Below are 25,474 nucleotides of genomic sequence, written 5' to 3' on the forward strand. Positions count from 1 at the left end.
TCAAGCAATTACAGCTGTGTATGACGGCATGGTTAAGAGCAGATTATTCTTATTAAGCCCAGAGTTGAACATAAATGCGCTTGTGTAGTCATGCTAGTGTTCTGCTTTGTGTTTCACTTTTAATGATTTTTGTTTCAGTAGTGGTGTTTGCTTTGTTATATGGGCAACATTATAATGCACAGCACCCTGCTTTACGCTAAAAAAAATCTTTGGATTCACTAAAATTTTTTAGGTAAGTGGTTGCAAACAATTTATATGGCTGAATTTATGTGAAGTTTTTTTATAAACTTATTTCGAGAGGATCACTTGCTTATGATTGCTTGCAGCCAGCCCCGCATTACTCAGTTCATGATTCACCAATCAGACGATTACCAAGCCACTATAAATACCCTAAGTTCCATATATCAGCCATGTTTGTTTTGAAGAATCCCCCCTTCCACCCCTACACCTCCTCCTTTCCTACTGGAAAGTAGGAGTTCCACTGTTGCCTCACAGCAAGAACGTCACTGGTTCTAGTCCTTACCAAGCCAGCCGACGTTTCTGTGCGGAGTTTACACGTTTTCCCTGTGCTCACGTGGGTTTCCTCTGGCTTCCCCGGAACTGGATGGTACGACCTCCACGGTTCAGTACACGCTTGTGAATTGCGGTTTTCTCTGTGTCGCGTTTAAATAATTTATGTGCGTTTTTTATCTCCCCGAACTGACTGTGTGTCCCTGTAAGTCCATGAGCTGAGATGAGGAAACACTTCCCCACAATAAATATCCAATCACTATGCTCTAAAGTTAGGGGGCGCTTGACCATCATTCCACACTTTAACATTACGAGCGGCGGTGGAGTGAGGCTGAGGCAACGGTACAAGGAAGCGCCGGCGAAGTGAGGCAACAGTACGAGAAAGCGCCGGCGTCTTTTAAATCTGTGGTGTGAGGACATTTCGGTTTTGCCGGTAAGCATACTGCCAATAAAAGAAAAAACTGTGAACAAAAAAATAACTGTGTGCAAGCATTGATTTACACCTATAACCATGACTGCACATCTGCAGCCCCATCACCCAGCAATATCACTGTCTGACGGCAGAGAAGGTTATAAAGTCCTCCAAATAGCAACAATCCCTCGCTGAATTTTCAAGCAAACACACCCAACTGGATCCGAGAGACACATAAAATAACAAAGGCAGTGCGGGTGTTTACTGCTGAAGATTTGCAGCCGCTTTCGGTGATTGGAGATGTGGGCTTTTGTCATCTTATAAAAGCACTCGATCCGTGTTACAGACTACAGTCTCGCATTTTTCAGCACCGAGATAATTAAGATGGGTTATTTATGTTTACTGAAGTACAAATATGTTTATTTGAAATGGCCAATATATATTTATTAACTTCACATGTGTGTTTATTTTCAAAGTGGAGGATTTGATGTGTTCCCCAGTTTGTACATGGGCTACCAGCAGCTGTGAGATTTCAGTGTTCATTTTGTTTATATAATACACCAGGAACTACTGTACTTCTCTTGGCTTTTAAGTAAAACAAAATGAGTCTTGCAATAAATAAAAAAAATTCTCCTTAACCTCTTACTGTTCCTATTGCCTATAGAATAAAAAAAACACGTTAAGCCATGAGAACCGAACCAAAAACAGTGTTAAAAAAATGAGTTATGTATTGATCCGTGGGCTAACTGTATTGTTGCATCCCTTGTTAGCACTGTTGCCTCACAGCAAGAACATCACTGGTTCTAGCCCTTACCAAGACAGCTGATGTTTTTGTGCGGATTTTACACGTTCTCCCGGTGCTCACGTGGGTTTCTCATAGCTTCCCCGGTTGTCTCCCACTGTCCAAAAACATGCAACTTAAGTAAATTCACTTCAAATTTGCACCAGCTCTCGCCTTGCAAATGGGAGGGAGCCCATGACTCGAGGATCTTATGAGTTTAGGGCTCTCTCCCAGGACAGCATGCCAAACAAGCTTTATAGTCAATCATCAGCTAAGTGTGAACTCTTGAAACAAACAAATTAAGTTGAACATTACAAAATACAGTGTTTTTTTATTCAACCCATATAAATGGTTTGCAAACGGTAAATCCAATTTATCTTTTTTTTTCAGTGTACACAACCTGAAAAAGTCTTGTTGTCGATACCAGTTGTAAGAACAACAAATAATAACTTGATATAGTTGATCATTTGGAAAACAACCTAATTGTTTTATGCTAAATCCACTTAAATTTGTAAAAACAATTAAGTTGACTTAATTAATTAGTGTTGGGACAACATTGTACAAAAGTGTACACTTAAAAATGCTGTGCTCCTCGCAATTTCTTCATGTTGTCCCTTCATTAGCTTAATCGTTTTTACGAATTTACGTTTATTGAATATAAAACAATTAAGTTGTCCCAAAATTACGTATGGATTGTGTTGTTTCAATTCATTTAAAATAAAAAGTCATTTTGAATGTATAATAACATGTTTTGCAATGCAAGCTGTAATGCAAAATTTGCAGGTTTACCTCACAAAAGGTGAAAACTGTTGATTTAATTTAAAGTCCAGTTGCTTAGCGTAAGCATTAAGGGAAAAGATGTTTCAGCATTTTCATTGCTTTTATCATTGCTGAGCGATGTCATCATTCATCAGTAACAAGATGTAAAGCAACATGTGTCTTGTGTTTTGTTTTGTGTGTTTTTGGGGGTAAAGGAATGCTTGGCTTGAGCCAGACACTTACAGAAGTGGTGTGTTCTGATACTAAAACCCATTTATTCATGCAAATTATTATACAAATAATAATTTTTTTGACAGCAGTGTTGAATTATGAATTGCACCGGCCACAAAAAGGATTTGGACACTTAAGCCACACTTCAGTACGAATGCCATTGCACAAGATAACAAATACTTATTTAAATCAAATTTATCACAAAGATAACACAAGCAGACCTCAAATGAAAGGTCCAAAATGAAAACATTTGGTGGTTGTGAAAGCATGTACACAATAAAGTTCATGAGTGTGACTTTAAAATAACCTAGTGGTCAGCAGCAGATGTTTGCAATTTCCACTTCATTTGATTTTATTATTTAACGCAATGGCATTCATGCATTTTTATGTGACCAAAAGCTTTTTAGGACCACTGCACATGAAATAACTAGCATGATGTATCTTTTAAAACATAACTTTGCATTAGAGTGTGATGTTTATGCATGCAAACCACTTCATGCATCAGAATAAAAAGCAATATAACATCCTAACTGATCTTATCCTTGTGTTTTAGGTAAGTACTTACTTGCATGTTATGGAAAACAACATGGCAGTAGCTCCAGTCTATGAAAGTATGACGGTACCCCGAAACAAAGCCCCGAGGCCCTCTTCCTCCTCTCCCAGGAACTCTTTATTTGCCAACTCCTCTTCTTGTACGTCTCCATACTCCTCGTCCTCTGTAGAAGACACTAATGACTCCTCTGTTCACCTCCTGCCAAAAAGTGGCAACATCTCTATCTTCAGTAGCCTGAAGAGGAAGAGCAAGAAAGCAAAGAAGAAGAAAGATGACCGTGGACACACCATTCAGAAGATCATGGGCGAGGAGCAATCAGAGGAGATCATTTCGTCCCCTGTAGGTGAACCAGTTATTTACGATACACACACTTGGCCCCTTAAGGAATGGAAAAAGCGTAAAAATGCAAGACAACCAAACAGCGATGGGACTCAGGTCTTGGACTACATGAAGAACCCTTTGGTGAAAGACATTGATGAAGAATGCTCTGGAGAAGATGGATCTACAGTTCAGGTTTCCACTCAATCACACACAAAGAACCACTGCAGATTTCTGTCTTTGGGCTCAGTTTTAAGTTTCGACCTACCCAAGGATATGAGCCTTATCCCGAGCATTCAAGACGTGATCACTATCGTCCCTTCTGAGCAAAAGAAAGCAGACCCACATCAACAGAACTCTCAGGTTGATCGTCCGACATCTCTGAGCACCTTCAAGTTAACACGCTCACCTCCAATGCAAAAGGAAGAGCCCAAACAAACTTCTCCAACTGAAGTAACTCTCAAGATTGATTGCAGGGACTCTAGAAAGATCAGTATTGACACCTTATCGTTTACTGAAGACGACTTTCCTCCTCCACCATCCCCAATAGTTGAAGGCCTCTCAATTGAGGAGAATCATCAATCATCACTGACCAATATTCAACAGAAACACCTTTGTGGGATTGGTTCTGTGCCCAACGCAATCTCCAATCAACTTAATCAACACTCTGGAAGTTCTCTAAAAGAGGCAACCCAAGAGATCAACTCCACTACAGCAGAGATTCATGCATGTCCTAGCGCCCTAGTTCACAAACCCAATGGACAAGTCTTTCATAAGCTAGTAAAGACTTCCAGGTCTCAACAATTGAGTCCAAACCAAGCATCTCACATTGTGTTGAACTTCAGATCCAATGGAAGAGAGGACTCTGTGGACTCTGGTCACTCCAGCTCTGGAAGTTTCAAGTTGGGCACTGAGGGTCTGATTTTAGACTCCACAGAGTGTCCGATTCCCAAAAGGACCATTGCAAAGGGATTATCAATGGATGCAGGAGTCTCAAGCAGGAACTCAGAGTTTTCTAAGGAGAAGAGCCTTCATTTATCTCTCGATGCTGAAGATACTGTTCATCCTGACCACCAGCAGTTTGAACAAGAAGAGGAGGAGCTGGAGGACATCTGGAACCAAACCAACAGCTACCGACAGAGTCTAAACTCTGACATCATGTATAACGGCTACCAGGGATTGCCGGCAACATGTTCTCCAGGCAAGCCCAGGGAATCTTCACCCAAAGAACAAGCAGTACTCTATAGGAAGTTGATCACTGCCTCAGCACCCAACCTTCTTGTGGCCGAGTTCAAACTGCCTTCATCTATCCAGACTTTGGTTGCTTGTGGGAAACTGCAGAACTCAAAAGAAGAGAGGCAAGTTTGGGATAAAGAGAATAGGAGGTCTTGGGCAGCATTTACTGCAGAGGAACAGGTGTATAAAGAGGTGACTATTAATGAGACCGCTTCTGATCCTGTGAAACTGCCTGAATTGGAGGACCAGCAAAAGTATATCTACCATTATAGAGAGGAGGAAGAGGAGGAGGAGGATGAGGAACAGAAGGAAACAGGGTTTCTAAAGGTGAGGTCTACAATTTGGCAGTTTAAACTGTCTAACTCAGTTAGCTATACGTTAAGGCTTTTATTTAGAAAGTCAGTGGTGCCCTGTCCTGTTCCCGGAGGGCTATAGTGCCACAGAGTTTAGCTCCAAGCTCAGTTAAACACACCTGAACCAAGGACTTCAGTGACTACATTTACTTGGACATCAGTAATCGGATTATTTGCTTTAATCTAATTATGAGAATAATAAGACTAAAGCCTGGTTTATACTTTCGCGTCAAGTGACCAGCGTAACCCACGGCGCATGCAACGCGCGTAGCCGTGCATTTATACTTCTGTGCGCTGTCTCTGTTGGTCTGCATTAATACTTCCAAAACACTAGTTGGCAGTGAGGTGTAAATGTTCCTCTGTGTCGAGTTTCTTCGCTGGTGTTTTGTTTTTTCTGAACACTTCCTGAATGTACAAGTGACTCAAACTCGCTCATTTTGAGGCAGGAACCGGCGGACGTGCAACAACTTTAACTATAAGGTAAACACAAAACAAAACTTTCCATCCGGAGCTCCTTCACGGGACTCCACACTTGTAAACATTCGCTTCATCGGGCTCGTTCGGCTCTCGGTCCCGCCCTGACTTGTCAGCTCCATCAAGCCGACCAATCACAGAGCTTGCACTACGTGTCGTTGCGATGTGTAGTTACATTTTTTGAGAGGTGCACGTCAGTGACGCCAACGGCCACGGCGCAGGGCTATGCGCCGTAGCATACACATGCACTTGACGCAGAAGTATAAATCAGCCTTAAGGTATTTACATGAGCTGCTTTTTGAGTGTTACTTTCATTATCCCGTTTTACATTTTATAGCACATAATTAGATTAACGTCATTGCATTACCGTGCTATCAGCATTTCCTCTGGAGTTTCATGTAATTTCGGGTGTTTAATTTTTAATTTGTCGACTTTAACTGCAGTTGGCACTTCCACTTTCATTCACGAACATTTCATGCACGCCCTCTGTGACAAATGAGATATTGATGCAACTATGAACTGCCGGAAGAGTGCTGTTTTAATGGAAGTTAAACTGCATGATGAATGGAAGAAAAAAACCTTAGCATTTCACGATGCAGGTGTCTCTGTTCTGCACTGACTCGGTAGGTGGAAAGTGTCAAACAGCCGCGTGCATCGACCATCCTGTCGCAGATCGCTGCGAAAAGTCCTACATGACAGTAATAATTCGATTTAGGTGTTTACATGTCTGTAATGCACTTCAATAATGCGACTAAAATCGGCGTACTCCACACATCTTAATTCGATTTCTCTTCAGTTCGATTTTGACCTTAATCTGATTAAATTAATTAAAAATTGTTGTTTACATGGTTAACTTTTTAACAGAGTATTGTCTTAAAATCGCATTAAAATCGAACTATTGGTGTCCATGTAAACGTAGTCAGTGTTTTCAATAGGAATGCACCGAATTTTGACGAACATATAAGTCTCTGTATAAGTATTGGATGATAAATACTTGTTTTTATCGTTATAATATTTTAACCTGACCTTTACGCCCCATTCACACGGGGCGTCAGCGTCAACGCTTCCCATTCACTTTGAGTGGGTGTCGTCAGGCTTTTGCCGATCTGCATTGTGGATAAGTCGGCGCCGCTTCAGAAGTGTTGCTCGCTGCAGAAGTTGGGACTAGCTCAACTTTTCAAGCGCCAACGGAAGCGTCATCCAATCAGATCGCTGTATGCAAATACACCACCTCAGACAGTGGCCTATTGCTGACTGAATTTCATTGGCTGACACTTCTATGACGATCGATTCAGACACGCCTTCAGTCAAATGTTGACGCTGAAGCCCCGTGTGAATGGGGCGTTAACCTAATAAGTTAATTATGTGTTTGGTATTTTAGCTTGTTTTTCTTTTGTTTTTGTAGTTAGCTCAGAAAATTAATCCCCAATATATATCGGTATATCAGTTATTTGCTTATCGGCCAATAAAAGCTTGTTTTTGATCAAATTATCTGTCAGGTATTTTAATTGTCCTCTGTATTTGTTTTTTTTTTTGTTCTTGTAATTTTACAAAAACAAATCATATCAAGATGTATATTAATTACCCATATATAAATATCGGTTAACTGCTTATCGGTCAGTAAAAACTTGTTTTTAATGTTGTCTCTACCGGCTTTATAAGGAAATAATCTGTCAGGTTTTTTAGTTGTCTACTTAGTCTTCGTAATTTTGCTCAAGTAAATTCATGTCGATATTTATATTAATCCCCTATATATATCGGTTATCTGTTTTTCTGCCGATAAAAGCTTGTTCTTAAAGTTGTTGTTATTAGGCTTGATAAGAAAATGATCTGTCAGGAATTTCAGATGTCTATTTCATTTGTTTTCAGATTGTTTTTGTAATTTTGCTCAAATTATTAATATTATTATATATATGTAAAGAAATATCGGCTATCAACATTTCCATATCAGTGCATCCCTAGACTTACGGGAAGTGTGTTAAGTCACGTTGAAGATAAACATTGGCCCTCCAGAACCTGTCGTTAGCATCCCTGTTTTAAACAGTTGACTTGTTCTGCCTTCAGTACTGTAATTCACGTTAATAGGCATAGAATAATAGAGTTAGAGTTGTGTGTTAGATGAAGAATAGTGTTTATTTATTGTACAACTTAGTTTGCATTGATTATGGGTGCTGTATATGAAGAATGTTAGCTATTTCATGATGTAACAGGCTACGTTTCCCATCATTTTTGGTGGGAGTAGAATGAATACATAATTAAATACTCTTGGTTTTGTTGTATTATCACTAAAAGCTAAAGTTGCATCTTCCCAAGAGAAGAGAGTGAATGGAGTTATTCCTCTACTTATTTATTCATGCTTTTGATAATGTTTGTTTTTAATCTATTAATGTCCTCTTTTGTCTCAGGACCAATCCATGAGCCTTCTGTCAGTTCATATGGGATTAGATGACTCTGATAAACAAGTAAGCTGAAATCTAATTGAAGACCACATCAGAACAAAGCCAATGAGTTTTAATTATTAATAATTTCATTACATTTTTTTAGAGTGGAAGACAAGAACTTGAACTTCCATCTATGGAAGGAACACTGGAGAGGAAGCACAAACTACAGCTTGGTGGAAAGAAGGTAAACATCATACATGTAATTACAGATCATTCTTGCTCACAGACCAAAACAAATGAGCATTTAGTGTCAGTGGCTGCATGCTTTTTCTTGAGTCCTGGTTATTTTAGGGTTTCTCTTTATGTAACTAATAAGCTAAATGTACTTTATTTAGGCACCATGCAGAGCGTGGAGCTCCTATCATGCTGTGCTGTACAAACACACAATGTGTTTCTATCAGGACAGGAAGGATACACTCAAGGTAAAGCTTAAAGACTTTCAAGGCTTTGCAGCTAAAAAGAAAGTGGTTTGTTCCTTTATTGCAAACCGACATCATTAGTTATATTTATAAGGCTGAATTGTGATCAAATTACATTTAATAGTGGTTCAGGATGTTAGACGCTGTATTTGTGTCCTTATAGAGCTGTGTGACCAGCCTTCCTCTCAACCTAATTGGAGCGGTGTGTGAGCCGTCGCCAGAGTACACCAAAAAACCCAACTGCTTCAGCTTGAGGTACATGACCAACAGCTAAAAAGTTGGTCTAATTCACCCATTGTGAAATTATTTTTGTTTTTGTCATTTCCTTGGAGGGTATTGAAACTACCCTTTCGGTGATACACTGTGAGAAGACGTGTGTAGATCAGTTAGATTAGAGCAGGGGTGCCTTATTTCTCTGTTTTCTTTTAGATTGCGTGATGGATCTGAATATCTGCTCAGTGCCTCCTCCCGCTTTATGATGAAGAAATGGATCTTGAGAATCCAAGCACACACCGGTATTGTATCACTATTCATTTGCTTGTCTTTCAATAAGTTTTCATTCTACATTTAAAGGTGCTGGAAGGACATTTTTGACTCTTCTAAAGTATAGAAATGGCATCCTAAAAACCATCCTAAGTGAATCTGGAAAACTATGCTGAAGTCAGTTATTCAGTTTTGAAAATGTGTGTTACGTGTCAGAATGGCTGTTTTTGGTTTGGTCTCTGTAACCAGCCCAATGCAAGTTTACCCAGTTATGTTTCAGCACTTCAGGTTGCCTTGGTGAAATACACTGTATTTTTCAAGTCATTTTCAGTGTCAGGGTACACCTCTAAAAAAAAAAACCTCCAATATTGTGAATTTAGACTGCAATACCCAGTTCAACCACTAGGTGTTAATTCTACATACTGCACATTTAGTCATCTTAAAACCTCCTCTGTCTCTCTGCAGCCTCTGGTGATTGTGTATCGGGACATCACGGCTCTTCAGCAACGCTCTCCAGATATTCTCCTGCTATCTCCGGCTGTCAGTGTGCAGATAAATGTCTCTGCTCCGTGAGGAATTATGTCAGCACCACCGTTTTAGCACAGAGTCAGCAAACCTCAGGCCGAACCAAAGAGATCATCGTCCACACCACTGACCACCATCAGGATCTGTCCTTCAACTCCTGCTCTGATGCTGCACATTGTGGTAAGATTCATTATTAGCATTCACTACACTAATGCTTTTTAAATCATTTTTATTTATTTAAAACCTGTTTTAACACTTTGAATTAGCATTGTGTATGAAATGTGCTATATAAATAAACTTGCCTATTACCATACTGTATTACTTACAGTAATAAGGGGAGATTTTGTCTGTTTCCAGATAATTTTAACAGTTAAAGTGGAATTTTAATTTTATTTAATATAATATTAATTTGTTTAATTTTATTACATTTTATTGCGGTTTACAATCAGACTAGAATTTTTATTTTATTTTATTTTTTTATTTAATTTTATTTATAAACAGACTGATAATGGAAAATATGCTAATATGATAATTTACCAAGCAATGAGTGGCAAAATTGAGACAACAGTGGAAATTTTATTTAATATTATATTAATTCATTTTATTTTATTTTTTATTTTTTATTGTATTACATTTGATTTATTTTTTGTTTAATTTCATTGCAGTTTATGAACAGACTTTGGCATTTTTATTTGATTTGATTTTGTGAACAGACTGATAAAGGAAAATACGACCATAAAGTGGAATTTTTATTTTATTTTATATTATTTTATTTTGTTTTAATTTAGTTTTATTTTATTTCTTTGTTTTATTTCATTGTTTGTTAATTTTTTTTTTCTATCTTATTGCAGTTTATGAATAGACTGGAATTTTATTTTAGTTTATGAACAGTCTGATACAGGAAAATACAACAGTGAAGTGGATTTCATATTTTATTTTTTTCTATATTATAGTTTTGTTTAGTTTTTTTATTTTATTAAATTTCTTAATTTAGTTAATTTTTTATTTAATTAAGTTGTATCTTTTTGCAGTTTATGAACAGACAATTGTTTTTTTAATTTCACCTTAATTATTTTTAGTATTATTTTTTTAATGAACAGTTTGACAATGAAAAAAAATACGTAAATGATACTTTTACCAAGCAATGAGTAGCAAAATTGAAACAACAGTGAAGTGGAATTTTATATTTAATTTTCATTTTATTTCATTTATATTTATTTTATGTTTTATTTTTTTTTTATTATTATTATTATTATATAATATTTTATATATTTTGTATATAATTTAATTTATTTTGTATTTAATATTTTTTTTGTATTTTATTTTATGAACAGTCTGATAAAGCAAAATACAACAGTGAAGTGGGTTTTTTTATTTTATTTTATATTATATAATATTGTTTTGCTTAATTAAATTTCTTTATTTTATTTCTTTTTTATATTTAATAAAATTTTATCTTGTTGCAACTTATGAACAGACCGGAATTTTTATTTTATTTAATTTTATTTATTTTTTAAACAGACTAATAAAGGAAAATATATAAAAATAAAATAAAATATTAGAACAATCAAGCAATTAAAACAGTTTAATTAAGCAATTAAAACAAAAAAATTCACAAAAATTCAGTTTCAATTTAATTCATTAAAAAACTAATTTATCTAAGATACCTATTTAGATGAATTATTCCATTTATTTAGATAAATATATTTTGATAAATTATGCAATTATTTTTAAGCTCACCAAGGCTGCATCTATAATATTAGCATTAGATAAATATATAATATTATTTAGGGCGTCACAGTGGCGCAATGGTTCGCACGATCACCTCACAGTAAGAAGGTCGCTGATTTGAGCCCCGGCTGGGTCAGTTAGCATTTCTATGTGGAGTTTGCATGTTCTCCCTGTTGGAGTGTGTTTCCTCCGGGTGCTCTGCCACAGTCCCAACACCTGTGTTATAGGAGAATTTAATAAGCTAAATTGACTGTAGTGTATGTGTGTGAAAGAGTGTGTATTAGGGTTGGGCATCTAAGCTATAATGCCGATCCGATACGCATCTTGATACAAAGAATACGATCCGATATATTAGCGATACATTTGTGACATATTGCGATGCAACACGATACGATTCACACCCATATCACGATACAATGCGATAATTCAGCACTAACTTATTAGATCAAGTTTATGAGATGATGTGAAAGAGGATGCTGTGCCATTGAATGAGTTTGATTATTTTTAACCAAGTAAAACCAAGACTTTTTTTACAAACTGGCTTTTCTCTCAGAGCCAGAGTGTCAGTTTACAGTAGAGGGCCATTTTAGAACCTATAGCACATATTATTTAAGTATTTTCAAGATAAACAGAATGTATAAGTGCAATATATATTAAAAAATATGTATATATTTGCACTCTTTCAACATAAAGGTTTACCATTGCACAACAAGAATTGTGATTTAACTTTTCAACTATGAAAACAAGTTTTACAAAGATATATTTTGCCACTGAATATTCAAAACTTAAGGTCGTGAACTAGCAGTGTTATGCTGCTTTGAAACATCACTGTCACTGTAAACAACAGGCTGATAAAAATATTAATAAATAAAAATTAACAGGAGGAGGTGTTTAAAACCTTCGTTCTCCGTGACACTAGGCTGAATATCTTTGCAGATGAACAATGCAATAGCATTTGTTTTTGGCGTAGAGCGAGCAGAACTGTTGCGCATGGAGAAAACTTTCAATGTTTTTCTCACCACTTTTGGAGCTGGTAGCTACAGTTGAAGCAGAGCAGGAAGCCGGGGATGCAGGAACACTGGAAGAGGCTTTCACAACAACACCGAGGCGCCGCTTCAAGTGAGATATCAGATTAGTCGTACTGCCCGAGTATTTTACAGATGCGCGGCACATTTTGCAATAATAAATAATTGGAATAAAATGTTTGTTTTGCTTTTCGCGCTTTCTGAGGGCGCACCACTAGCTTCATCCGCACACCTGATACACTGAGTTGTAGTGTAAGTGTATACATCCGCAAGTCCGTTGCTAAGGCTTACTTTATGTAGGTCGATTAAATTATGCGCCAAAAACAGGTTGACAACACTTGCTAATAAATAAAAAATACATTCTATATTAAAAATATAAGCTGTATCTTGGAAAAACCGATGCATCTTGCAAAAACCGATGCATCTCGATTTGCTTCCAAAATTTCATTCATCCTCTGCTGCTCAACCGATGCACTCGCATCGTGCACGCGCATGACCGCGTATCGATACATATCGGTTAATCTTCCCATCCCTAGTGTGTATGGATGTTTCCCAGTAATGTGTTGCTGGATAAGTTGGCAGTTCATTCCCCTGATTAATAAAAGGACTAAGCCGAAAATGAATGAATAATATTCTAATGCTGTCCTTTACTCTTTTGACTGATTTCTATAAATTAGTGTCATTAATTTACATATACTCATTATAATATCATGTTTCATAATGCCTTCATTGTTTTTTTTTTTTTACAGAAGTGTAAGTATTTATTTAAGTATAAAGTACATAAATTATAATAAATGTGCATAAATTTAGATCCATAATAGCTTTCATGTATTACTTTTCTTTGACTGTATTTTTTTTTAAATTATGCACATTAAATTATTAATGTGGTCCAGTAAAAAACAAAGTTTATTAATATCTAATTAAAATACGCTATTATAGTCTATTTAAAAGCATGCTTGAGATAAATTTAGCTTTACGTTTGACAGTTTCAGAGTGTCATCCTCAACATTCACCACCAATATAGGTAATATATAAATAATGAGCAAGTGTAGATGTCCATCAGAGGGCAGTAGAGGACTCTCTTTTAGAGATATTCAGTTATATTTTAGATTAGATTTGATTTGATTAAACTTTATTGTCGTTACACATGTACAAGGCACTGAAATGCTGTTCAGGTTTAACCAGGAGTGCAACAGCAGCACATGCAGGATATAGCTGTAATTTTTAAAGTGCAATTATTGAAAAACTATGGTGATATTTACAGATGGATGTGATATGAACACAATATACAAGTCGTATTAACTGGAATCAGAGATTTACAAATAGATGAAAATATGTGCAGGTTGCTATTAATAATCGGGGATATGAAAATAGATCATATGCAGCTTGTTATTTGCTATAAACAGGAATTACAGATAGATCTGTAGATATATATTATACATTTACAGATGTATATGTGCAGTGGGTATGTACATTTACCGATTGCAGTGTAATGCAGTGATTATGAGTGATATAACATGTGAAGTATGAAATTAATTTTGTTTAATTTCAATTATTAATATTTTGAATGAAAACAAGGGGTGGCACAGTGGCTCAGCGGGTAGCACGGTCGCCTCACAGCAAGATGGTTGCTGATTCGAGTCCCGGCTGGGTCAGTTGGCATTTCTGTGTGGAGTTTGCAGGTTCTCTCCGGTTTCCACCACAGTTCAAACACATGAGCTGTAGGTGAATTGAATAAACTAGCCGTAGAGTATTGAGTCTGTGTGTGAATGAGAGTGTATGGGTGTTTCCCAGTTCTGGATTCCGGCTGTAAGGGCATTTGCAGCAAAAAAAACGTGCTGGTTAATAGTTGTTGGTCCATTCCGCTGTGGTGACCTCTGAAATAAAGACTAAGCCGAAGGAAAATGATTGAATAAAAACAAATCAAATTGAGATTGTTTGGTCAGGTTTTAAGCTCCATACTCTCTCATCTGTCTGCTTTCAGCACTATTACTGCAGTTTTCCCACATTATTTGTCACCTGCAGTGTTTGTTACTCACGTCTGCTGTCTGCAGAGGCCGAATGATTCATGTTCTGTGTGTTTCTCTCTGTAGACGATGACTTTGAGTCTCTGAGACAGAATCTGTCCTCCATGTCCACTGTTCAGGACTGGGCGGTTGGAAAGAGACGCTCACACTCATTTACCTCAGGTACACACACTCACACACACACACACACACACACACACACACACACACAATACAGCCTTAGGGGCCAATCACACTGAATGTGCTTTTCTGTTCTGAGAATGTGAGGCACACCACAATTGGTGTATACTGAATATTTTGTGCAAATTAGGGAGAGAAGAATAATGACTCATGTAATAATGACCTTAATGTCTTCCAAAGTTTCCCACCACAGGTAGTGGCATCACTTAGAGCAAGTCACATGCTTTTTCTACCATGCTTTGCTGATTGTTCTGCTTTTTGATAGATAGATAGATAGATAGATAGATAGATAGATAGATAGATAGATAGATAGATAGATAGATAGATAGATAGATAGATAGATAGATAGATAGATAGATAGATAGATAGATAGATAGATAGATAGATAGATAGATAGATAGATAGATAAAAATAATAGCAAATTCTAGAATCACTCATACAATATATATATATATATATATATACATAACCATTTCTTAAAAAATGTCTGATTATAAATCATACTAAACATTTACTATTTTAGGTCCGTTAGGACTTTATGTTTGCTAAATGCCAGTATAATGAGAGAATTATTTTGAGAATGTTTTATTAATTTCTAGACAGTCGAACGTTTGCACACATTTCCTTGGTATTTGTTTAGCTTTGCTTTTAAACTGTATAACTTTGGTCAAATGTTTTGGGTATCCTTCCACAAGCGTCTCACAATAGTTTGCAGGAGTTTTGGCCCGTTCCTCCTGACAGAATTGCTGTAACTGAGTCAGATTTGTTGGCTGTCTTGCTCGCACAAGCTTTTGCAACTCTGCCTACAAATTTTCTATAGGATTGAGATCAGGGCTTTGTGATGGCCACTCCAAAACATTCACTCTGTTGCCTTTAAAGCACATTTGAACTAATTTGGCAGTATGCTTAGGGTCATGGTCTGTTTGGAAGACCCATTTGTGGCCAAGTTTTAGTTTCCTGGCTGATGTCTTGAGATGTTGCTTCAGTATTTCTACATAATGTTCTTTCTTCATGATGCCATCTATGCTGTGAAGTGGACCTGCAGCAAAACAGCCCCACAACATGATGCTGCCGCCAACATACTTCACAGTTGGGATGGTGTTTCTAGGCTTGTAAGCTTTCCCCCTTTGTCCTCCAAATGTAACACTGGTCATTATGGCCAAACAGTTCAATCTTAGTTCCATCAGACCACAGGACATGTCTCCAGAAAAAAATTTTCCCTGTGTAATTCAGCTAATTGTAATCTGGCTTTTTTTTTAAATTCTGGCTTGTTGATTTTCCCATGTTGTCACACAAGGCAGCAGTGTGTTTGAGGTTTTCCTGTAATACTGTTCTACAGTTGTGCCTCCAATTAACTCAAATGTTGTCAATTAGCCAATCAGAAACTTCCAAAACTTTGACATCATCATCTGAGCTTTTTCAGAGGAAGAATAATCTTATTGTATGTAAACTTGACTTTCAAGAAAAATTATAACAATTTCTCAAAGAATATCTCTCTCATTATTCTGCTGTCAAGCATAACAGAAACACATCTGACAATCCTAACTTACCTAAAAGAGAAAAAGTTTAGTCCCATTAACATCTGACTTTTTTAAATGGTTATGTGCCTTTTTATACAGCGTATCTACACTTCTGCTTTCAACTGTATATAGTCAAACCAGGAATTATTCATACTCCTGGCAAATTTTGACTTAAAGTTCTTGTTCAAATGTAAAAAAAAAAAAAAAAAAGTAGCTGAGAATATTTTTTTTCGCATAATGATGCCTCTTGAACATTGTCTTATTATCTTTTGTGAGAAGCCTGTGTCATTTAGGGTCAAAGACAAACTAAAAAATAAAATAAAAATAAAAATAACTTTAATTCAGAATTTGCCAGGGGTTTGAATAATTTCAGGCTTTATTTGTTTATTTATTTATTTATTTATTTATTTATTTATTTATTTATTTATTTATTTATTTATTTATTTTATTTATTTATTTTATTAACCACATAGACAGGTCTTTTTTATTAATCAGTGTTTTGTAATAATATAATCTTCTTACATTGCATTCACATCAATGCATTTACCAGACAGTTTCATTAAAAGTGAATGATATAGCTGTGAAATGATGTGTGCCCATCAAACATGCAATCCTGTTAATGCATTTTGAGAATTAGGACCTACAGGAATGCTGTCTGTGCTTTATAGGAAGCATTGTGCAGAATTCACATCCATAACAGCTTTTGAATGTCTCCACACGCAGCCACGTATCAGAGGATCAAGCCTGTGGCGCCTCCTGCAGGCCGCATGGAGAACAGCAGCTCCAGCTACTCTGTTACTTTATTCATCGGTGAGCGAGAGACGTCACCGGTGATCTGTAAAAACAGAAAGGAATCATGCTCTGATTTGCCCATCACCAGCTACTCCAGTCTCCCCCGACACAGAAACAGATCCGTCCTCAGGAAGTTCTTCGGGATGAAGGAGTGATGCTCTGATCTGACGGACATGTGCAGGACACACGTTCAACACTTCATTCTCAAGAACTCTTATTTATGGATGAGATTGGAGAAACAATGCTTTTTGTGCTTTTACAGTAAATGAGATCTTGTGTGGTTGCCCATTTAGACGTCTGATATATGGAAATATGTGCTAATCACATACAGTTGAAGTCAGAATTATTCGCCCTGCTGTGAATTTTGTTTTATTTGTTAAATATTTCCCAAATGATGTTGAACAGATTCAGGAATTTTTCACAGTATTCATTCAGTCATTTTCTTGTCGGTTTAGTCCTTTTATTAATCTGGGGTCACCACCACGGAATGAACCGCCAACTTATCCAGCATGTTTTTACGCAGCGGATACCCTTCCAGCCACAACCCATCTCTGGGAGATTTTTCACAGTATTTCCAATAATATTTTTTCTTCTAGAGAAAGTCTTAATTGTTTTATTTCGGCTAGAATAAAAGCAGTTTTTAATTGTTTAAAGCCATTTTAAACTCAATATTATTATCCCTGTAGTGGCACACCTTTCGTGCATATCTATGTACCACCTTTTGCAGCTTCTATTCCAACAACCAGTATTTTAAAATACGCGAGAAAGACCAAATCTTCTTTTAAAAAGGGTTTACTGAAGAAATGCCAACAAAAATACAAGCAGGGCCGGAGTGGGACTCCTTTTCAGCCCTGGAGTTTCAAGCCTTAGACTAGCCCACCTCCGTTCACGACTATATTAAAATAAGGTCATTTCAAATTCATTTTCTAATGACACTATCACGTCTTTTTGAAGAAAACAGCTGCTTTAGAACTTCAAATGTTCAACAACCTTACAGTTTTATATGTCTTAACAATAAAAAAGAAAAGAAAAAAAGAGAATTACTCAGGTGAGGATCGAACACGTCGTAACGCAACGTGCTGACCACTGGACCACAATGGTGGTGTTACACTTTTGTGGCCGGATTGAAGGCTGTATTTTGTTCATGGGGCGGAGCTGTGGCAAAATAATAAATAAAAAGAGTGAGGCTATGGTCAAATAAATAAATAAATGAAAAAAAAGTGCGACGGCTGAGAGTGCAAGCAGCTAGAAACACCAGCCCTTGTAGCCAAAAAACAGATCAGCCCACCGGGAACTCTCCCGGTCCTCCCGATTGGCCAATCCGGGCCTGAATACAAGAGTACAATAGACTCGATATACTGTAGCTCGCTCAAAAAACTGTGTTGCTTCCAACATCCATAACTGCAATCCGACTTAAACGTATGAACTAAAGACCTCATGATGTATTACTGCCGGAAGCCAAAATACCAGTAAAAGTTTTTAAATTGTATCAATTATTAAATTATGCATTTTAGATAATACAATCACAATGCATTCTTATTATATTTAACATCTATTTTCACCATGTTTTTACTTTTTTAACTAAATTTTTATCACAAATGAATTATGCATAACTGGCTCTTACAACCCCCCTTTAAGTTTGTTTTGGATCGTCTACAGAACAAACCACTGTTATACAATGACTTGCCTAACTACCCTAACTTTACCCCAATTAAGCCTTTAAATGTCACTTTAAGCTGTTTAGAAGGGTCTTGAAGAATATCTAGTCTAATATTATTTACTGTCATCATGGCAAAGATTATTTGAAATGAGTTATTAAAACTATTATGCTTAGAAATGTGTTGATGAAATCTTCTCTCCATTAAACAGAAATTGGGGAATACAATGCACAAGTGGGCTAATAATACAGACTTGGACTGTATTTGACATACACGTTCAATTTTATTTCACATAAACAAGTAAATTATGGCATAAACAAAAAATATGGCAAAATGGATATTTCATTTATTGTTTTTAATCATTGCAATAACAAACATGTGCATATCAAATATATTAGATAAAAGCAAATATGTTCATATGATGCCATGTATTAACAGACATATAAGATTATAGCTAATATATATGAACATACAGTTAAAGCTAGAATTATTAGCTCCCCTGTTTATTTTTCCCCAATGTCTGTTCAATGGAGAGGGTTTTTTTCAGCACATTTCTAAACATACTAGTTTACTGTATGATTAATTTACTGTATGCTGAGTTATTTTATCTTTGCCTTGATGACAGTAAATAATATTTTTCAAGACACTTCTATACAGCTTAAAGTGACATTTAAAGACTTAACGAGGTTAATTAGGGTAACTAGGCAGGTTAGGGTAATTAGGCTAGTTATTGTATATCGATGGTTTGTTCTGTAGACTATCGAAAAATATATAGCTTAAAGGGGCTAATAATATTGACCTTAAAATGTTTTTTAAAAAAATTAAAAACTGCTTTTATTCTTGCAGAAATAAAACAAATAAGACTTTCTCCAGAAGAAAAAATATTATCAGACATACTGTGAAAATTTCCCTGCTCTGTTAAACATTATTTCGGAAATATTTAAAAAAGATAAAGTCCATAGGGGGGCTAATAATTCTGACCTCAACTGTATATAATTATATATAATTACAATGGTTGAAGAAGTTATGAAACAGACTAGAATATTTTGAAATATATATATATATATATATATATATATATATATATATATATATATATATTTAAAATCTCCCAATCATAAATGTAAAAAAGCAAATGTTATATTTGTAATTTGCATACATTTCCATAAATCAGCTTTTTATATGTGTGTGTTGCTGCAAACTGTGTGATATTTACTATTTCCACTTTTTATATCAGACTAATTATGCCACCATTTACTCACCCTCACACCCTCATACTCTTTCCTCACCAAACATTTAAGTTGCCAGCCATTGTCAACATTTTTGATGCAATTTTTAACTAAATATGAATATTTTCTGCTGCACTGTAAAAAAATACTGTTTTTTAACTAATGTCTACTTTCAAGTTATAAACTTGCATTAAACTGACTTAATGGGGGGCGGGGGTGGGGGGTCTCTCTACACCACCACCAGTGTGCAGCATCCACTTGGATGATGCTATGGCAGCCATTTGGTGGAGTGGAGAGACAGTGATAGAGACAATTCAGTTTGATTTGAAGGTCATTTAGCCAAGACAACAGGGGTTTTTTTTTACGAGAAGTGCCATGGGATTTTCAATCGGGACCTTGGTTTAACGCCTCATCTGAAAAACGGCGCTCACTGACAGTGTAGTGTCCCCTTCACTATACTGGGGCATTAGGACTCACACAGACCTCAGGTTGAGCGCCACCTTCTGGCCTCACTAACACCACTTCCAGAAGCAACCTAGTTTTCCCATGTGGTCTCCCATCCAGATACTGACCAGGCTCAGCCCTGCTTAGCTTCAGTGAGTAACTGGTCTTGGGCTGCAGGGTGATATGGCTGTGTTGACTTAAAACAGCTTGTGTAACTCAAAAAATTAAGTTGTAACATGATTAACTTAGTTTATTACAATCAGTTGGCATTTATGTGTGGAGTTTGCATGTTCTCCTCGTGTTGGTGTGGGTTTCCGGATGCTCCGTTTTCCCCCACAGTCCAAACACATGCGCTATAGGGGAATTGGATGAACTAAACTGACCGTAGTGTATGAGTGTGTGTGAATGTGAGAATGTATGGGTGTTTCCCAGTACTGGGTTGCAGCTGAAAGGGCATCTGCTGTGTAAAACATATGCTGGAATAGTTGGCGGTTCATTCCGCTGTGGTGACCCCTGGTGAATAAGAGACTACGCATTTTATTCTGTGTTCATGGTTTATCACAACTTGAATGCTGATAGGTTTCATCAAAAATGCAAACTTTTTGACCAAAAACAGAGAAAAAAATGTTTGTTTGTTTTTTAAGATATATAAAAATTCTAAATCTTGAAAAGAAAAGGAAAGAGAAGGGGTTGTTTGTTTCAAATGACCCACATTTTTCTCTGTTTTTGGTCAGAAATGTTGTATATTATACAATATACACACCGTCCATAACCCTGTAGTGCATTGTGGGATCGATGAAGTGCACTTCAGAATGTCCACTATAGTTTCGGACACCACTACAGATGGATGCACCCTTAAATAGTCCACTATTTAAGGCAGGGGTGTCCAAATTTGGTCCCGGGGGGCAGGTGTCCTGCAGATTTCAGCTTCAACCTGCCTCAAAACACCTGCATGGATGATTCAAGTACGCCTAGTAAGAGCTTGATTAGCTAGCCCAGGTGTGTCAGATTGGGGTTGGAACTAATCTTTGCAAATCACCGGCCCTCCAGGGCCAAGTTTGGGCACCCCTGATTTAGGGTGTAGTGGGCGATTTGAGACACAGCCCTGCTCCATCATCACACCTGGAGCTCTGCAGTAATCCTTCATGATCTGCTTCAGGTGTGTTTAATTAAGATGGCAGAAAGTGCTTCAGAAACTGAGCTAAACAAGGACAGAGGAAAGCTGTTTGAGAACACGAGGGTGAGTAAATGAAAAATCACGGTTCATTCATGCATTAAGTTTCTCTTAAAGGGACAGTTCACCTTAAAATTTACTCTAAACTGTTTCTTTCTTCCGTTGAACACAATTGAAGATTTACTAGGGCAGGGGTGTCTAAACTCGGTCCTGGAGGGCCGGTGTCCTTCACATTTTAGTTTCAGCCCCAATTAAACACACCTGAGCCAGCTAATCAAGCTCTTTCTAGGTTACTAGAAACGTCCAGGCAGGTGTGTTGAAGCAAGTTGGAGCTAAACTCTCCAGGACACCGGCCCTCCAGGACCGAGTTTGGCAAAAGTATCTGGATGCAGCCTTTATGATGCAAGCTGAGATTGCATCACTCAGCGATGCAATGTCAGACACAATGCACTCAAATGGAGCGAGTGACGTCACTGTAATGGGTGGGGTTAGGTGAGCCCATTAAAAAGCATTGGATGCAGCCCAGATTGCACTGCACCAGGTCTGCATCCAGACCCCTCTCGAGTTTGGACATCCCTGTATTAGGGGTAAAGCAGACATTGACTTCCAGTGTATTTCTTGTCCTGACTATGGATGTTTTGTTCCCCCAACATTCTTCAGAATATCTTCTTTTGTGTTCAGCAGAAGACAGAAACTTTTACAACCACTCGAGTGTGAGGAAATGCTCCTCTTTATGTGTACTGTCTCTTTAAGTCATGCTGAAATGTGCTTGTTTGGCTGATGTGTTGTAAGGTTTGCTGTGGATGTAATGATCAAACACTGCTTTATCAATCTACTGATGTGAGAATTTGTTATATCTAATGTCTTCATTATTATTCCAGCCTTATTCCATGTTTTTGCTTGATGTACGTTCTGCTTTTTGGCCTGGATTGCAATGTATTTTCATCTGTGTGTAGTCGTTGTTTAGTTTTCCTGAGGTTTTGGCACATATGTTATTGTTTTTCCTGCTTTGCGTTGTGTGTGTGGCCCAAAAATGAAAAATACTGTCTGTTTATTCTCATTGTTGACAGTATCTGATTTACTTTTGGGGTTAACTTTCCTTTAAACGTGCATTTCCAGACTAAACATTCGTGTATTTAATCTTTTTGTATGTAAGTCAATGCAGTGTGAATTTCAGAAGGATGTTTTCTCTGTATTATAAGGGATGTTTTGTGATTTTATGGTGACATGAATGTTTGACCTTTTTTACACCACTTTTTATGCATTGTTTTAGACGATTCACAATGGAAGACATTTGATATGTTCCTTTATTTTTAAAGTATTTTTAAGTTCTGTCGTTTTATAAAGATTACAGCAGTGTGAATGAGCACATACGGCATTTGTGTTGTGTTGTTTGTACACTTTGCAGAGCAGAAATGCTGCACTGGCGATCTTCTTTTAAGTCATGGGATTTAAGGGTGTCCAAAATAATCTTGCAGAACTAATCTTGAATAATAGTTTACACACAACATTGTTTTTATATTAAATGTCATAAATGTATTTTATTGCCAATAGGAAAATGTTGATTTAAAAAAAAGTGTGTGTCTAATATATATTCACTACGTCGCCATATCCTGTATACATATATATATATATATATATATATATATATATATATATATATATATATATATATATATATATATATATATATATATATATATATATATATATATATATATATGTATGTATATATATATATATGTATGTATATATATATATATACATACATATATATATATACATACATATATATATATATACATACATATATATATATACATACATATATATATATATATACATACATATATATATATGTATGTATATATATATATGTATGTATGTATGTATATATGTATGTATATATATATATATATGTATGTATATATATATATATATATATATATATATGTATATATATATATATATATATATGTATATATATATATATATATATGTATATATGTATATATATATAAACATGAACTGAGGCGCAGTAGGTAGTGCTGTTGCCTCACAGCAAGAAGGTCGCTGGTTCGAACCTCAGCTCAGTACATGTTTCTCATATATATATATATATATATATATATATATATATATATATATATATATATATATATATATATATATATATATATATATCAGGGCTCGAAATTAACTTTCCTACTTGGTAGCACTGGTGCTCCCAACCTGAAACATTTAGGAGCACCAGAAAAAATTTAGGAGCACCAGAAAAAATTTAGGAGCACCCACCAAAAATTAATGATATTGACAAGTTGTATATTAAGGGATTTATTGTATTTGAAAACAGCATCATTTGGGACTAACAAAACCCAGAAACAATTATCTAACTAATGCTGTGATGATTTAATATTTGTGCAATATTTCCAAAATTAATTTTGAATAATTATAAAATATTAATGATGACGATGATGACAATAATACTAACAATGAATTACATTTCTCATCATCATGCTGCCTTGAATGTGCTTTAATGTAAGTTATCTGCTATATAAAGTCCTGCTGTTACTCTATGGAAAATAAATTGATGGTTTGCATCAAACACAAATGAAACATTGCAGTAAGAAATATTTATTTTGTACTGCTGTTTTTATATGCATGTCAATTTAATAAATACTAGCCTATTTCTGCTACAAAACAAACAAAATATTATAATAAATCATTCAATTCGATGCTGAAAGGTGCAAAGCAGTCATCAATAATTAAATAGAAAAATAATATACACCTCAAGAAAGAACGGACAAAAGAAAGGAGAAAAATTCTCACTTTTAAAAGTTTTGGTTTCGGTTCTTGTCGTTTTAATGCTCAGCTTCATTACGCGCTAAATTTCTTTTTTCTGTGTTTGTGGAAAAGCATGCGAGTCAGCCGGCCCAATATGAGGGGGGCAGAGCAGGATTCTCCCAATAACCACCGTCGCAATACTGTTCCTTGTTGTAAACCGCATCAGTAAACTCAGTAAAGGCAAGCTTCTTTGGCGATGGTGTTTTAGCGGACATTTGCGCTGTTGCAGCCTGATCTCACGAGGAAACGTATGAAAAAGTTACGAATTGCCGTGAGATTGTGTTGGCTGAACACGCAGCGCATGCAACGCATCGAGATTCAGTGTACTTTTCACTCTTCAGCAGTTTGCATTCCCCGCGGTAACAAAAGCTCACACAAGTGGTGCTTGCTGCAGAGCCATCCAAAAGCTCCCTCCCTGTCATCTGACAGCGGAAAGTCTTGAGTGATTGACAGCTAATATGAACCAATATAGCGGCAGGGAAGAGCTATTCAGCACGTTTTTAGAAAAAAAAAAAAAACAGGTCGCACTCCAACCTAAATATTCAGTCGCACGAATGCTCCCAATATATATTATGAGGTCGCATAGCTTAAATTTCGGGCGCATATGCGACCAAAATGGTCGCTATTTCGAGCCCTGTATATATATGTGTATATGTGTGTGTGTATATGTATATATATGTATGTATGTGTGTGTGTGTGTGTGTGTGTGTGTGTGTTTATATATATATATATATATATATATATATATATATATATATATATATATATATATATATATATATATATATATATAACAATTTTATTTATTTATTTTTATTTATATTTATTTTGATATTTGTATTTATTATTTTCATTTTATTTATTTTATTTTATACTATATTTTTATATTTATTTTTATTTTCATTTATTTATTTTTATTATTACTATTATTATTATTATTATTATTTATTATTATTATTATTATTATTATTATTATTATTATTCAAAAGCATAAAAAATTAATTATTTCCAAAAATACAGAAAAAAAATATTCATTAATATTGTTTTACAGTGCAGTAGAGCAAAATTCTCTTTAAAGCAGATTTATATTCTCTTCTTCTGTGATTTATTATTTTTTATTTTTTGTGTCCAGCGGGAGGCATTTTAACGACCACAGATGAGTGTGTATTGTGAAAGTTCTTGAAACTTTTTTTCAAAATTATTTGATTATTTTAATAAATGTTATAAATGTTAAATGTTAAACTAAATAACCTGCTAATTACTCTCGACACGTGAAAGTGTAAAGCCTGCAGCCCACAACACATGTGGAAAGTCATTGCGTATCATAACAAACCATTTACTATGAATTATATGTA

General features: G+C 35.8%; 1 protein-coding gene across 2 annotated transcripts in view; it reads left to right on the forward strand.

Annotated features, from left to right (window-relative positions):
- Nucleotides 1–22,646, forward strand: part of mymx (myomixer) — a 116,134-nt gene extending 93,488 nt beyond the window's left edge. Inside the window, exons 24-33 of one of the 2 annotated variants that reach the window (XR_012388946.1) lie at nucleotides 3,247–5,127; nucleotides 8,033–8,089; nucleotides 8,172–8,252; nucleotides 8,404–8,490; nucleotides 8,651–8,742; nucleotides 8,917–9,002; nucleotides 9,436–9,675; nucleotides 14,345–14,440; nucleotides 16,702–17,193; nucleotides 20,587–22,646. Coding sequence is in view for 1 of the 2 variants with exons in the window: in XM_005173026.6 (XP_005173083.3) it covers nucleotides 3,247–5,127; nucleotides 8,033–8,089; nucleotides 8,172–8,252; nucleotides 8,404–8,490; nucleotides 8,651–8,742; nucleotides 8,917–9,002; nucleotides 9,436–9,675; nucleotides 14,345–14,440; nucleotides 16,702–16,925 (2,844 nt within the window). In the remaining variant the exon portion in view is untranslated. Of the gene's footprint in view, nucleotides 1–3,246; nucleotides 5,128–8,032; nucleotides 8,090–8,171; nucleotides 8,253–8,403; nucleotides 8,491–8,650; nucleotides 8,743–8,916; nucleotides 9,003–9,435; nucleotides 9,676–14,344; nucleotides 14,441–16,701; nucleotides 17,194–20,586 lie in introns of those variants that run through there. The other variant, XM_005173026.6, reaches the window with a different exon arrangement.
- Nucleotides 22,647–25,474: the final 2,828 nt, after the last annotated feature.

This window comes from Danio rerio, chromosome 13 (genome assembly GCF_049306965.1).
Source record: "Danio rerio strain Tuebingen ecotype United States chromosome 13, GRCz12tu, whole genome shotgun sequence".
Lineage (NCBI taxonomy): Eukaryota > Metazoa > Chordata > Actinopteri > Cypriniformes > Danionidae > Danio > Danio rerio.